Source organism: Erpetoichthys calabaricus, chromosome 13 (genome assembly GCF_900747795.2).
Source record: "Erpetoichthys calabaricus chromosome 13, fErpCal1.3, whole genome shotgun sequence".
Taxonomy (NCBI): Eukaryota; Metazoa; Chordata; class Cladistia; order Polypteriformes; family Polypteridae; genus Erpetoichthys; species Erpetoichthys calabaricus.
The window spans coordinates 135,686,183-135,703,124 of record NC_041406.2 but is presented as its reverse complement, the minus strand read 5'-3'; the positions used below and the strand labels follow the sequence as shown (position 1 = coordinate 135,703,124).

General features: G+C 34.2%; 1 protein-coding gene across 3 annotated transcripts in view; it reads right to left on the bottom strand.

Annotated features, from left to right (window-relative positions):
* The window catches only part of LOC114663726 (sperm-associated antigen 1-like), a 121,422-nt gene that overhangs the window by 99,070 nt on the left and 5,410 nt on the right, over positions 1-16,942 (bottom strand). For 2 of the 3 annotated variants that reach the window (XM_051935497.1, XM_028817648.2), the window contains exons 2-4: positions 5,780-5,876; positions 2,791-2,950; positions 2,069-2,185 (exon numbers count right to left, since the gene is read on the bottom strand). In XM_051935497.1, coding sequence (XP_051791457.1) covers positions 2,069-2,185; positions 2,791-2,950; positions 5,780-5,876 — 374 coding nt within the window. Of the gene's footprint in view, positions 1-2,068; positions 2,186-2,790; positions 2,951-5,779; positions 5,877-7,104; positions 7,124-16,942 lie in introns of those variants that run through there. The other variant, XM_051935498.1, reaches the window with a different exon arrangement.

The following is a 16,942-nucleotide window of genomic DNA, read 5'->3' as shown; positions in this document are numbered from 1 at the left end:
TAAGTAAGTGGGTAAATTTTGTTATATACTATTTGAAATTGGAAAAAATCTAATTCTCACTTAGAGGGTCTGTTCAAAACATTTTTAAAACCTGGCAGGATCTAATCAATAACATTTTAGAATAAGCATTTATATTGGGGAAAATGACTCTCTCCCCTCTTTTCTACTCTTAAAAGTTTTACTCTGGCTGTTGGCCTTCCTCTCTTTCTCATGGGTGGGGGTTGAATTGAATTTAGTTTTGTTAAGTTTTACTTGTTTGTATGGTATGTTACTTGCTTTTAATAAATTAAAAAATAAGTTTTTATTTATTTTTAATTTATCACATCTAGGGTGAGGGAGGGAGGGAGGGCGCCCCCCCCCCCCCTTTTCAAGTCTTTGAATGCATATATTTATATAAATGTAATATAGATTGCCAGGACTGATTCCTGTTAATGATTTATTGAGTGTGGCGAGGAGATGGAGCAGGAAGGAGCGTGGGTTTACAAGCTGTTAGAATAAAGCAGCTATGAGATGAGATGCTAAGTTATTTGTTGTTTGCTTTAGAACTGTTTTGGCACTGGTACTGAGGTTCTAAAGTTTGTATCAATTCTGAACTCAAAATTTTTGAACCGATACAGCACCACTGTCTTATGGTGGTCATGGTTGAAACTTGTCAAGCTGAACAGACAAGGTCACTCTGTCATGAACAACAGTTTCCAGATAATTCCAAGTGAGGACTACTTTTTCCCCAAGCCAGATGAGAAATATATGTATTCCGAGTCCCCTGGCCCTACCCTGGATCTTCTCTCATTGCATTATACCTGGTATGACTTCTGTAATGATGCATAGAGTTAATCCTTACTACATAAACAAAACAAAAAAAACCTTAATCATCCCCTTTTTATACTGAAAGAGAGCTACTTTGCTCTAAACCTTTCTTGTATGGTAAATCTCTTCACTCTGTCATGAACAATATAAGCAAAGCAACACTATGCACAAAACTACCATTTGCCATTTTAAATTATCTTGATCACTATCCAGAACTTACCACAACAGGTAAATATGTTTTCAGTAGACTTAAGAGGAATATTTAACCACAGCATTCTCATACAATATTTGTAATACAGCTGATACTGCAACAATTCATCCTTCATTCTCACTCTGACCCTCAACCGTTACTCATGAACACAACTACAAGCTATTTCAGCTACTTCACATGAGGAAGCTCCTATCCCTAACCAGCAAACAGCAAACCGTTTTTTGTGAGCGAGAGGACTTCAGATCTGCCAGTATTAACTTTCATCCTGCAAACTGCTTCAGTGCACAACAACCTCTGTACTCTCCAGGGGCATCATTTATAAAACTGTACTGTGCTGTGCTGATAACATAACTTCAAGAGAGGCCCACTGAATTAACAAGTTAATTAAAAGGGTAGGTTCTGTTATGGGAAAATGTAGTGACATTATGAACAATGCTGCACATTCCCACTCTGACAAACACTGAGGACTTTCAGCAAATTAATTACTCAACAGAAGTGTGTCAAGAAATACTACTGGGGCTCCTTTATATCAACAGCAATACACCTGCATAATGCTTCACTGTGACTATGAATGACAAGTCAGAAGTTTCCTTTCTTTTTAAATTTTTCTTCCTTTTTAATCATTCTGGTATGTGTCCATATCATAGTGTTTGTGTATATATTTAAAAGCTGAATTATAATAATAGACAGAACCATATACCTTGACTCAGTTGAAAAGGGAAACAGTACCTAATAATTAGCTAAGTGGTACGTTCACCATGTTTCAACTCACATTTTTAGTAGTGAACAAGTGTAAACATGGAAGAATTGGAGATTTATATTGCTATTACCTATAAAATGTCACTGCTACAGCTATTTCCATTAACATTTATAAAAAGTGTTTTTTCTTATTGCTTACTTTAACCAAAAAGATGGTTACAGTAGACAAACCGAAGTAAAATGCTATTCACATAAGCTAATCATGAAAACACAAAAGTGTACCGATTAATTTCCATCATTGTAATAGGAGTTTGGAGCTATCGTAAAACATTCCTTAAACTGGTACATTACCTGAGATGACAAGATTGTCACATTAGACCCATGCACTGCTGCAACTTTTTCACAGTTTTCAAAGATGAATTGTTGCTTAATTTCTTCTTCATTGCCTTTAATATCACTTGTCCAGTTCTGTCAGTTGAAGAAAAAAGTAACCAAATTCATTATTTAAATTTCAAACATAGCAGTAGTACTAGGGTGTTGTACCGTGTTAGCAATTATGAATGTAGTGAAAAGTCAAGCAAAATGACACCTTTTATTGGCTAACTAAAAAGATTATAATATGTAATCTTTTGTGGCAACTCAGGCTCCTTCTTCAGGCAAGATGTAGTCAAATCAGTCATCTTGCCTGAAGAAGGGGCCTGAGTTGCCTCAAAAGCTTGCATATTACAATCTTTTTAGTTAGCCAATAAAAGGTGTCATTTTGCTTGACTTTTCACTACAAACATAATAGTAAATATAAAGAAAAAGCAAGTGGCCCAAGACAGAGTTGCATCAAAACTATAAAGCATATGTAGGAAACTGTATTTTAATACTTTGAAAAGGCTATGAATTGATGATAGATAGATAGATAGATAGATAGATAGATAGATAGATAGATAGATAGATAGATAGATAGATAGATAGATAGATACTTGTTTGCTAAAATATACCTCTTGGGATAAAAAAAAAAGTTAATTCTTTATTGTATTTATCTTAATTTAATTATTTCTCATTGCAGTTCAAATATCCCATACCTCCAAATCTGTCAAAATGTCTTGCCACTCCTGTGAAGTGAAAGACGCTGCTGTTGCCGGTGCCTTATCTTTTCGTAAAGCTCTGCTTTCGGGGTATAAATTTTCAATCTTCTTTTCACAAAATTCTATAAGATGAGGATAAATCCCTTCATCACCAGATCTGCAAAATATAAATATTTTAATAAATACTGTAAATTGTAATATTAATATGAAAATGTGCCATGCTTTATTTATTTGTTTATTTATGTATTTGTTTACCTTCATCCTAATGCTATAGCAATTCATGGAAATTATATTAGAAAACAGCTGTGTTTTGTACAAGTTATTATAAGAGTTAATCACAAAATCAGTGTACCACTTTATAACAAGTTTCTTTAGTTTATTCTTTATAAAGTACCTAATTTTATTTTACTGAAAAAGACCATTTCCCATTTTGTCTTTTATTTCATGCTTTATCATCTAGAAATTATCACAAGTCAACAATTTACAGCTTTTTCATTTAATACAGTATGTTGCCTCATTAAACAAAGGTAAACATTTTCGATTTTGATTTCTGTTTTGAAAGAAGTAACTTCATTTAATGCCTCCTTTCATGTATTAACAGTTAACATGTATTAATAGCTCATTTACAATACATTGTATTATTACTTTCCAAGTTTAGGTTTTCTTAAAGTTATAATCTTAAAATACTGTCATTATTTTAATGTTGCAAGGATTTGGTTATAAACTGAACATTTAGTGGCAAATAAAAAAGCAAATCAAAGCAAAAAAATAATCGAAAAATTGGTAAAGCAACAGAAGAGATAATTATAATTATTAATGTCATGAGTAATAATTAAAGCTAAAGTATGATGATGACAGTGTGTAGGACCATTTCATTTTAGAAAGGACTAACTAGTAGTGAAAACCTTACCTAGCAATATCTGCTTCCACAATATGTAAACATTAAAATCATACAGTAAGATTATTTTACATATATTGACTAATTAATGTAAAATGTTACTAAACTCACTAAAGAACACAAAATAAGGACCAGGAAGTGTGTAAATTATTAATACATAGTAATGTTTTTTCACTTTTAACATCTAACATTATGATTTTACAGGTTTAAGGTTTCTTTATTCAGTCATGTTTACACAAGACAACATGCAAATTTGCCTTCTCAGTTGCATCTAATAACAAGACAGAAAGAAAGAAAAAAAAAACCAAACAGGAACAAGACAGGTTAAGCTAAAGCAGTTTGATAGAAATTGCTTTCACAAATCATGCACTAAGATATTAAAATCCAAGACATTTGGTAAACATTTAGTATAAAGAATCAGAAACATTTAGACATTTACATGCAATTTGGAGCATAATATCCAATTACAGCTGCTCAAAATTAGCACATACAATTTTCAGAGTACTTTTGCTTATTCTACTGAATGCTATAAGGTCATATGGGATGCTACTATGATAAGGACAGTGTGTGGCTTAAAAATATTTTATATCAATTAACACAATTGTAACTCCAGTCTAGAGACAAAATGCTTATTTAATATGTCAACTAAAAACACACTATGACATAAAAAGTCATAAAAAGTAAAGCTGCTTTCTCATTGACTCACCCATGTTGCTGCCACTAAGCAAATGCAGAATAATAAATTTTTCTTGGCCCATCTTCCTTTTTACATCTGCTTAGTAGTCGAGTTGAACCACACATCACATTACATAATACTATTAAAGAGGTAGGCCCACTTATTACACACAATTAATAAACCAGCCCAAAACAAACTTAAGCTATTAATTTTAAAGGAACTAATATAACAACTAAAACACATTTCCCATTTACTTTTTATGCACATATTTAGCATGTTTTATGATACAAGATATTTTACATTTAAATATGTCAGCAAACTTTCTACTACTTTAGCATACTGGCAAATGTTCCAGATCCAAAACAGCAAAAAGAATTTCATCTAGTATACCTGATTGACTTATATTACAATTAATGACATGCTCACACAAAATGGGTTGTTGGTGGTGATCTTAAGAGGCATATGTTGGAGTTAACACACTGGCAATCGTACACACAGAAACCAAATAATAAATAATAATTTTTTCATTTATATAGTGCTTTTCTCATTACTCAAAGCACTCAGCAATTTCAGGTTAAGGGCCTTGCTCAAGAGCCCAACAGAGCAGAGTCCCTATTGGCATTTACGGGATTCGAATCGGCAACCTTCCGACTGCCAGTGCAGATCCCCAGCTACAGAGCCACCACTCCGCCATAAAGACAAAGGTGAAGACGCTGCCAGTTTTAAGCACAGAGAACAGAGGGGATCTGTTAACCATGAACTCAGAAAGGTTTATCTTTTCTAGTTGTCAGAGACAAATATTTTTTTCTTCATTCTTGTTCTATTTCAGTGAGTGAGATACTAATATAATGACATTATTTATTCATTACTTCAACTTACATTGCTATGAATGTAATTACAGTATTTTGTGCTCACATATCTTGAAAAGACTAAAGTAAACAAATAACTTCCATTTTTCTATGTATTTTCTAGCCCTCGTTTCAATTCATTGTTGCAAGGTACTGAAGACAATCCCTGTAACATTGAATACAAATTGTGAATTTCCCCTTGGGATTAATAAAGTATCTATCTATCTATCTACAAAGAAAGAACCAGTCCTAACAAAACACACTTTCACACACCAAGACCAATTTAGACTTCTGAATTAACAAAGTTTATGATTTTGGAATACTGAAGGACAACAAGAATACCTAGAGAAAAACCTATGTTGTCCAAGGAAAAACATATGAAAACAGTTTCCAGGAACTCATAGGCATTTAAGCTAATCACTACACCACCAATTTGAATTGCTACATATATATATATATATATATATATATATATATATATATATATATATATATATACATACACTGTACATAAAGTATGCAATTCTACTTAATGTTTACATAACTTTACTGAATATACTTTACCTCAAAACACCTAGTATTTTTTCCAGAGTCTTCACATCCGAACAGTTCTCAATGAAATTGTAATCCAAATGTTCAACAGGAATGTTGTGCATCTTTGCTGTTACAAAATCCAACAATGATGAAATAAGGTTAGTGCTCATTTCTGTAAACTCCTTGAAACAATAAATGCCCAATAAATAGTTACAAATACACATAGTAAATTATTACTAACAAAACTAGTATGACTCAGCATTTCTTTCAGTCTTATCATTGTCTCTTTTGAGCAGAACATCAAAGGCCCCACCATGTACCTACCAAAATGTTAGCAACAATGACAATTTCAAGATCAGTGTCAGGAGTGTTTGCACTATTTAAAAAACAATTTAGTCAACAATGACTTAAGTGGTGAAACTTTAATTGTTTAGAATAAAAGGAATTTTAAAATTATATTTGCAAAGTAAAAGAGGTGCTATGAACCCCTAGAGCAGTAACAGCTTCACCACCTCACCTATAAATACTCTTTTGCACAGCTTCAGGCATGTCCAGCTAAAAGCATCTGGCTACATTGGAAGCCAAATAGCCTCACATAACCGGGTGCTGCCACCAGTACGACAAGGTGGAACTGCACTTTTGTTACAAACAAGAATAAATGTTTCCTTTATCAGTTTTGCTTGCCTTCTATGTGATTGGATTTTACAAATGCAGTGTCTCTTAAGTGGAAGAAAGATCTTCAAGAATGTGCCATGTGAAAGAAAAAGTTTTACTCTTAAAAGGAGGGCAGGGATATCAAACATGGTGCATTCAAATATGAAAATAGACATTGTGTTCCAAAAGACTGAGGCAGTTTTATTTAGAATGTGTTACAAACTACAGAATCAATTTAAAAGAAAAGATTTCTGTTTATATACAGATTTTATAATTGACTGTTGCATTTTCACTCTGCAGGACAGCCAAAGACGGCAAGCTAGTGAGCATGGTATTTTAGAGCACAGTTCAGCCAAATACTTTATATATTCTTAGGCACAAGGCTACAAAAATGCTAAGCAGGACAAAACAACTATAATTTTTGGGGGCATGTTAAAATATATTACTGCTTTCTGCACTAAATAAAACCCTTAAGTTGATTGAACTGCCCAGAGCATGTTATAACTGAAAAGTCCCTAACTGAAACTAGTGATGGGTCAAACAAAGCTTTACAAAGCACTGAAACATTTGAAGCAAATGTGCCAGAAATTGTTTTCGGCTTTCAAAGCAGGATTCCCATTTCTCGGTCCATTTATATTAAAATTGTACCCTCTACCAATGGCAACCTATGAAACATCACAGACCGAAATACAGTTTCAAACCTTGTCATTGCAGATATGATGAAATGTCCTTTTCCAGTCCTTAGTACAGAAAAACTATTAAAAATATATAACTAAGACCAACAGGCGAAATTAATCATTTGACAAACACAAGCTTTAATTACAGGGAACAAGATGCTTAATTTACTGTAGTGCCCAGGCCCATCTTATAAATACTTTGCCTTTGCATTTTATCATTATTATTACTGCTGTTACTAATATTATTATTACCCCTTGCATTGTCTTGAGTTTGCTTTTACTTCCTCATTGTTTGGCATCCCTGAGCGCACAATGATGTATACATGGAAATAATAATCATAATTTCAAAACAAACCTTGTTATTTCTCCTCAAATGTCTTCTTTGATCTCATTTCAGTTCCTCCCTGTGTTGATAGCGCTTTGAGTACTGAGAAAAGCGCTATATAAATGTAACGAATTATTATTATTATTATTATTTAATTAACACACATTAGAGAGAAAATGAGGGCTTAACCCTCTTCTTTTTATATAAAATAGGACTGTACATTTTGAGAAAATAGATGAAATCCATAAATTAACATGGTACATTATTATTGCATGAAGTAATGTAGAGAAAAGCAAAGCAAAATTACACCTTTAATTGGCTAACTAAAAAGATTACAATATGCAAGCTTTCTAGGCAACTCAGGCCCCTTGTTCAGGCAAGATGTAAGTGGCAAGATTTCATTTCTTAATATGTTATATGAGGTTATATGAGGTAAATGTGGTAGAACTCAAATGGGACGAGCTCACTCCAAAGAAGAGATACCCTGAAAGTGAGGAGCCCAATTTTTTCACCTGCTCTAATTCTGCCATTCTCTGGCTGAACTGACTAAAGTGATTGCTTTTGAACTCTGCATGAGTTCATGTCCTTGGAGTCATTTATTTACAAGCTAATTTGGCATATAATTTAAAGAGATACTATGAAAGGATCACCCAAGATATTTTGGTACTTGGAGTAGAATCATTTACATACGGAATCCCCATTAAAAATACAATGAATAACTTGTAAATGCGAGCTTGAATTTTTACAATAATACATACATAGTCTATTCTTTGCCACTTGAAGTCTATTCATACTGCCAAAGTGAAGGAGATAATGAACGAACTATATCAGCCCACACTGCATTCATCCCTGCACTGGCACTGGCCCTGCCCACTCCACTGATCCCAATATAGGGCTGGGGAATATGAACTTAAGTTGTTATTTCAATTATTTTGCACCAAATTGTGATTTTCAATAGATCTTGGTGTCAAAACAACTTAAAGATTGATGATTAGCACCTTATACACCCGATATATTTTGTCACAATAATATGAAATATTAAAAAAGGAAACTTTTTTCCACCTAAAATTTAATAATTTAATGAATAACTGTGCCTGTTATATTTTTCCAACCATTTTTGTTTTGTCTCTATGACTTATTCTTGAGTTTTCACTGCATGTTGTGTTCAGTCTTTGTGTGTGTCTGTGTCTGTCTCCCTCTCTCACTCTCTCTCTCCCCCATTTGACTCTATATAAAAGAAAGACAAAGCTCTTTATTAATTACTGTAATACATGTACATGCTACATTGTATATATTTTTTATGATTTACATAATGCCTCCAAATTATGTATTTGCATATCCGTGCCTTTTCTGACTTCAGTCAGGGAGTCACAGAATAGAGTACAGAGGGTGACAGTATAGCTAATCATTTTTGGTGCCTACTTTCTAAACAAAGAAATCCAGTTCTTCACTCTGATGACATGTATTGGCATGTGTGGTCTAAAATAAAGAACGAAACAGAATGGTTAAATTACTCCAGATGAGGAGTAAAATACAGTATCTTTACAGTGCTTAAGTTAAAACAGTTTTGAAAAAGTTAACCACTTCTTGAAACAGAACTACAAAACAAATACAACAGTTAACAGATCCCATAGTAAAATAATCTGAATTTATCTACTAAGGTGCACAATTGCTTACAAAGCATGAAGAAAACCAGTATGCCAAACACTGCCACATACTGTGTTTAAAGATGTGAATTAACACTTGTTGGAAAGGTAATAAATAACTAAACATTATAAACATCATATATACAGTAGCTAATTTTTAATAGAGTCTTGTTTTAGTCAAGTTTGATCATTGGGAAATTTTACAAGTTAAATACTGCAAGGCAGCAAACTGCCGTTTATTAAAGTGGCAAAACATTAATAATTATAAGTACACAAGGACAAAATAGAACACTACATTTTTGAATGGGACTGCATAGACTGCTGTCTTTATTCCTGCTTGAAACATTTCAGTAGCGAAGTGTGTAAGAAACAAAAGAATAGGTTAGGCTTGCATGTTACACAGATGTTTCACTTCTGGTGTGATGTAAATTACTAGTTAATGTAGTTATTTGATCACTGACAAAACTACGATATTTTCTGAGCACAAGTTAAGTAGGCAAATGTGTGTTTTACAATACGGTAAGTCACTTCAGGTGTTTTTCCCACCCGCCCCCGCGGCTTGTCCGCTTATATGCTATGCAACAGAACAACAAACATTTTATAGAGTTTTGTTTAGCAGGGATCTGTTTTTCCACGGAGGCAAAAATGCACACTGCAAATTCTGAATGTGTCCGGATGTTTTTTTCACATGCAGTGACATGCTTTATCTTTAGAAATTGAACTGCTTGAAAACCAAACCATATGTAAACTGAAGATGTAACCCTACCTGTTCTAAACTCTTCATCTTTTGATGCTTGCTTTGCTTTTTTCAAGTAAATCACTACAATATTTGTGAAGACAACACAAACACACTTTTTTTTTTAAAAAAAGAGTACTGGAGACCTTGCAGGTTGTATTTAGTTTGCAGAAGAAGTGAAAAATCAAATTAAAGTGCTGGACACTGTGATATAGGTTTTTGCACTTTGATTATAAAAAGGCAGAGACACACCTCTACATTAGAGTCTGCATCATCAATGTGGCCATCACTAGACACCATGCGGAGGACATCCCATGGTAAGCATTTTTAGTATTCCATGTTTTGCTGTCTGTAGTTGATATGCACTATAGATTTAAAGTTTAATGTGAATAAATCATGCTGTATAACTATCTAGAACCAACTTTCAAATGAAGCCACAGCCATTGCCATCATTATCAGCAGAAACATGTACAACAATTTTTAGGAGCGTCTGTACTTCCTGACTTTTCCAGCAACACCCATTCATTTGGAGCACATCTATTCAAAGTCTGGAGAAGTGATTAGCAAAAAAAAAAAAAAGAAGTTGTCTTTACTCTAGCACAGTAGAATAAATGACTGTTATATTTCAGCCAGGGCTATTTCCCTGTCTGATGTTGAAATGTCTCTTTTGTGTACATTTTGTTTATTTTTAATGTTAACATTGTTGATTATTCAACAATGTTGAATTATTCTTTATGTTGAAGCATCTTTTGTTATGTGCCATATGTTTTGCGGGTAGTCCCTTAGGAGGCAGTTCCACCTAACCGCCACTGTCTAGGGATAACCACTAGCCCTGTATAGGCAGGCACAACCCACTGTCCCTTGTGGCTTATTGTGAATGCATTCATGCTGTGGGAAGTTTCTTTGATTTATAATTTTTATTGCGCTTTGTGATTTACTGGATTCTTGAACTCATGCTCAGTTCGTGATTTCATATTCTAGATTTGTCATTGGGACTTTTGACTTGAATTGCTTTTGCCTTTTCTGCCATTCCCCGTTTTGATCAATGCTTAATAGAGCTTTTTCTGAAATAAAATCTTTTCATTTTATAAAGATTTTTCTTTGCCAACCGACACCTTTTTTTCCTAAAACTATCCGTGGTTTCTGACAGAATTTTATGTTGTAATGGGCATTTTGAGTATCTGAGGGCCTTCTGAGCTTCAGGACTCTTGAGTTCATGACAGAAATAACCACCACAATAAACAGCAAAACCATGAACTCTACAACAGCTCTGTATGAAAACAGCTGCAGTAACTGAAAGATTCCTTAGTGACTGTGGATAGCTATTTACAAGACTATTGTGATGCCCTCAAACTGCCCTGTTTCCGATTACGCTCTTATGGACTTAGGGCTGGGTATTGGCACTGATGTCCCAATTCGATTCAATTTCAGTTCACAATGTCTATTTAATTAGCATGCACGGATACATTTGAAATGCTGTTTTTTTTTTTTTGAGATTACTTAACCATGCATTGAGAACATTAATATAATGTGACAAATTTCAGTAACACTTTATTTAAGGGGTGTCTGCATAGTGTCTTTATAACATATGCATAAGCATGGAATGACATTTAACAATCAATACTTGATTAGTAATGAAGAGTTAGTTAGTATTTGCAAGATGTAGAACAAAAGTATCATTGCTATTTATTTAAACACTCACACTTTTTCACAGCACTGCACTTATTCAAAATTCACTATAATTTAGCAAATACATCTATCGCCACATCGGAGTCCACATATATTATGGGGGGCTTCTTGATTTAATACAATGCAGTGGCATCTACTTTATAAAATACCTATATCAATAGCAACAGTTTAGGTTCTCATATCTTTACAAATAAAAACTGTTATAGATTGCTATTTTTTGGACACAAGACAAATTAAACTTGGAGTTAAACACTGTCTCCAGTGGAGGTTGTTTAGGCTTTATTCGTTTGGATGTTGACTGAGACATTGTTTCTGGGTAACATCGGAATAAGTGATTTCTCAAATTTGTTTAACCCCTTGTTTTGATTTTTACTGCCGTTGTTAAATATCCAACTTTCAATGTAGCTGTGTTAGAAGGATCCTGATTCTGACAGCACGCTGGAGATTGAAAAGTCTGCAGAGAGTACTAAGCGTCTAATGTCCCCACCAGGGGGCACTTTTGAGTTTATGTCAGTGTCCCCAGGAGGGGATGCTTTTGAGTTGGTGCTGATGTTCCCAGGAGGAGATGCTTTTAGTTTCTTCCACAGTGTTGCCAGAAGACCACTGCTGTCCCACACTACCAGAGTGTCACCAAAAAGAGGCCACCACTTCATTAATGTCAAGGATCTCAGAGACACTAGAGATGAATACCAATTATAAAAATTCAGCTCATAGCTTAAATGTTATACTGTAGCTTGGTTGTCTCTGCCAGGTGTCCAGCTGCCTGTCTTGCCCACCCTGTAGGGGCCACCAGGAGGTGATCTATTCAAAAAGGGCACTCCGGAGTTGTGGCAGTGTCCCCAAGAGGGGGTACTTTATAGAGTTGCTGCTGGGTCAAAGTCTTCCCTTCCCTACAGGGAGATGGTTAGCTTTAAGGACTTATAAAAGTGGGTTGTGATGTCTGGAAGTCATCCCTTGTAAGAGGGTTATGTTATCAGTTTTGTGTGCAAGGAAATTAAAAACTTACCAAGAGTGCAGCCCACAGCAAATCAACCACCACTGAATGATGTATCACTCATTCCGATTAAAAAAGGATAAGAGTGGGGTGGAAAAGTTAAAGTTCCAGACTAGTTAGCTTTCGGACTTCAACTGGCTTTTATACGTTCTGTAGAAAGACATAATAATGTGCAAGTACTACTGCAGCGAACCTAGTTTAGCCAATAAAACAGATTTTGTGGCATGATCATACAATTTGAAATGTGAAAATCTAACCATGCACTCCCAACAGCAAATGACATGCAGCAGGCTGCAATGGTGTGTTCGCTACAAGCAAATGTGCCAAAGAATCTGTGGTGGTAAAAGGTTTCCAGACACAAAAAAGACAAATAATGAAACAAAAAGATATCAACTTTCAGTTAAAATAAACTCTGTATATTAGATAGATAGATAGATAGATAGATAGATAGATAGATAGATAGATAGATAGATAGATAGATAGATAGATAGATAGATAGATAGATAGATAGATAGATACTTTATTAATCCCAATGGGAAATACATAGCAAAGGAAGAACTAAGATTTACACAAATGAAACCACTTGTTTTTCTGCAAAAGGAAAATAGTCTGGACATCTCCTCAAAATGACAACAATGTTTGTTGTGCTGAACCAATTTCAAACATTATTGCAGACTTACAAAAAAAAAAAAAAAAAACACTATTAATAAAAAAAAATAGTGCAATAGAGTCTTCTTTAGCAGAAAATTTTGGTTGTCAAATATTTACATGATGCTTTGCCAGTACACAACCTCTTTCACAGAAAATGAAAAAAGTATAACTTAAAATTATTTTGGAGTGCTGGTTTAATATGATTCTGAATATGCAAGTCAAATTGTGAGTTAAATTAATTTATTGAAAGCCACTGTATTTTTAAGAAAATGTGTATGTGCTCATTGTACAACCAGAGCCAGAAGAGCTACTAAGTGTTTTATTCCTATTTATTTTCAAACTATTATTATATAAAATGTTGTTAATATGTAAAAACCTACATTTTGTTTAAAATTTCAAAAAGTAGTTCATTTTTTGAAAAATAAATTTCTGAAAATTTTATACAAACCTGTTTATTTGGTGAAAAATTCCATTTCATGCACTTTGTGTTTAACAAAATAACTTGACAAAATCTTAGTCAAATCATCAAAATAATTGTTGGGTGCAGTCCTAGTTCATTCTGAAGGAGCTTGTAGTGCTATGAATTTCTTGGATTTTGATTTTCACTATACTTTGCGATTTACTGGAGTTTTGAATTTATGCTCGGTTCTCGATTTCATATTCTGGATTTGTGATTGGAATTAGCTTGCCTTGGATTGCCTTTGCATTTTCTGTAATTTCTAACTGTGTTTTTGTGATCTCTGGAGCTACACTGTTTATAAATTTTTATTTATTTATTTATTTTTTTTACAAAAAGCTCTGATAAAGATTATTTGTGCCTTTTTGTTACTAGATGGGGATTTTTCGATGGTATTTTCCCCACCGAATGGGCATTTTGAGCATTTTTGGTAGTTTCGAGTTTAACACATAAGTTTGGTTATTTCTTCACAAACATGGTATATTATGCATCTGCTAAATTGTGTTCTAAAGTTAAGTGCTTCCTATAAATTTAAAGAAATATCCTGACTTGAAAAAAATACTGAACTTATTGTTTAAGGGCTCTCAACTTAACAAAAATAACTTTTTAAATAAAAATTATAGTTGTCTTACCTGTATTAGTCCTACCTATTTCAATGTTACATAAACGCAGGCCCTGTCAATAACACATAGACCGTTTCTCCTGTCATTTACCAGACATATAATCTAAGGCAAGGGCAAATTCCACCTAATAAATTTAATATAAACTGAAATTCAAATCCAAACCAGCAATCTATGAATTGTGACTATGGTTAGCCGTAACCACAACAGAAACTGATAGTCAACTCTTCCTCATCCTCATTCACAAGAAACAAGACACAAATTGACTTTAGATATACTATATTACTAATAAAAATAATAATGATAGTAGCGGTGACAATAATAACAAGACAGAGGGGAATATTTATGGTTAGAAGCTATGCTTTATAGTGAACAAGGTGCCTGGTTTTGTGCAGTGGGCTGGCGCCCTGCCCGGGGGTTTCCTGCCTTGCACCCTGTGCTGGCTGGGATTGGCTCCAGAAGACCCCCGTGACACTGTAGTTAGGATATAGCGAATTGGATAATGGATTGATAAATGGTGTCTGGTTTTGTATTACTCAAGGAGTTGCTTGTGGCAATATTCATTTCTTTCTAGCCTTTATAAAATTCAGTTTTTGCAGCTTTGTTGCCACAAAAATGTTATCACTCTCTAGAAGAGTTTATTTTATTGCTGACTATTTCATAAAGCCTGAGATACGCAGATGTTATGAAACTGCAAGCTGGATTTCAAATATGCCTGTCATCTCAAGTTTCAATATTCTGGTTTGCCAAGAACAGATAAAACAAAGCTCAATGGACCAAGTTTTGACACCCTGGGGCTAAATACTCAGTTGAAATGAAATGCAAAACAGATTTTGAAACACTGGAGTAACAGGCATAGTTCAAACAAACTGTGAACCAGTTAGTTTCACCATGAACCAGCCGAACCCTAGGTCAACCAGCAATTTTCAATGAACAACAAAGCAGGGTCTAAAACCCTAGGTTGCCATGCAAAGCACTTTTTAAAACTCTAAGGTAACTTACAGTCATATGAAAAAGTTTGGGAACCCCTCTCAGCCTGCATAATAATTTACTCTACTTTCAACAAAAAAGATAACTGTGGTATGTCTTTCATTTCCTAGGAACATCTGAGTACTGGGGTGTTTTTCCAAACAAAGATTTTTAGTGAAGCAGTATTTAGTCATATGAAATTAAATCAAATATGAAAAACTGGCTGTGCAAAAATGTGGGTACCCTTGTAATGTTGCTGATTTGAATGCATGTAACTGCTCAAAACTGATTACTTGCAACACCAAATTGGTTGGAGGAGGCATCTAGAGGCTGTTATATTTGCAAAAGGAGGCTCAAAAAAGTATTGATGTAATATCTCTGTTGGGGTGCCCAAATTTATGCACCTGTCTAATTTTGTTATGATGCATATTGCATATTTTCTGTTAATCCAATTAACTTAATGTCACTACTGAAATACTACTGTTTCCATAAGGCATGTCATATAGTAGAAGGAAGTTACTACTTTGAAAGCTCAGCCAATGATAAACAAAAATCCAAAGAATTAAGAGAGATTCTCAAACTTTTTCATATGACTGTATGTAGTTCAAAAAGTCATGAACAACACTTTTAAAACCCTGGAGTGACATGTGAAGTTGAAACGAACCATGAAGGAAGATTCTGTAAAATCTGCAGGGAGAAAAAAATTTTGGGAAGCAAAATTCTGCAAGATGTTTGAAGGTTTCCAAAATTTTGACTCTTTCCCTCTAATGATATTTCCTATTTGTATTAACATTACAAACTCAGTCAATACAGTTCAGTGAAAGGATGTGAAATACCTTTCATGTGCTAATAATGAGTGCTCATTACTGTGTCTCTACTGTAATGTCCTTGGATTTTAATACAGAAAACTAAAACTCAAAAAAGTGTTCTGTTCCATAGAATGAGCTGACTTATAAGAGGGTACTATACCATGTTACAGTATATTACAGCATATCAACCAAGAGAAAAGCTGTATGTACTGAGGGAGCCAGTAACCATGGTGTTGAGCCAAAGTTATGCATGCAGGGGCAAATTAATTAAAATTAATAAAGCGGAAGGTTATTTTTCTATGAAAAACTTTCCATGCAATCTTCCTATATTCAAAACATCTGAAATGTAAAATGCATTAACCACCTCTTTGCTTCCTGGCTTATATAACAGTTATATATGCATTAGAAAGAATTCATACTAAATTTTAAAACAGGGGTTCCAACCAAAAAACACTTTTAACAACTCAAATTTGTAGTCTGAACTCAGTTTTAAAAACCGAGTATAAAAACTGCATAAAAAAAAAAAATCAAAGATGAACCAGCTGTGTACACACCGTTTAAACACTTACTTACACCTAAAATTAAGCACCATATTTGCTTTTGGAAGACATTAAAAAATTATGTGTAGCACTTTCATGATCTACAGGAAGAAGACTTCAGGCAGGTATGTGTTTGCAGTTTAGCTCTTTAGTCAAGGATTGTTTAAACTGGGTGGGGCACAAAAGCCGAAATGTGCTTACGCACAGAAAAATCCAGATACAGGAATCTGTGCGTACGCAAACTTCCACATTCTTCCGCTACATAAATCCCGATCAGCGTGAAAAGTAACGCTCGTGCACGCGCCTGCTGTCCCGCCCCAACTCCTCCCAGAATTACGCCTCTTTGAATATGCAAAGCAATACAAATAGCCCTTAAGCTCAGTGTTCTGTGAAAAGACAATGGGAAAAGCAAGAGGAAAAATGAAAG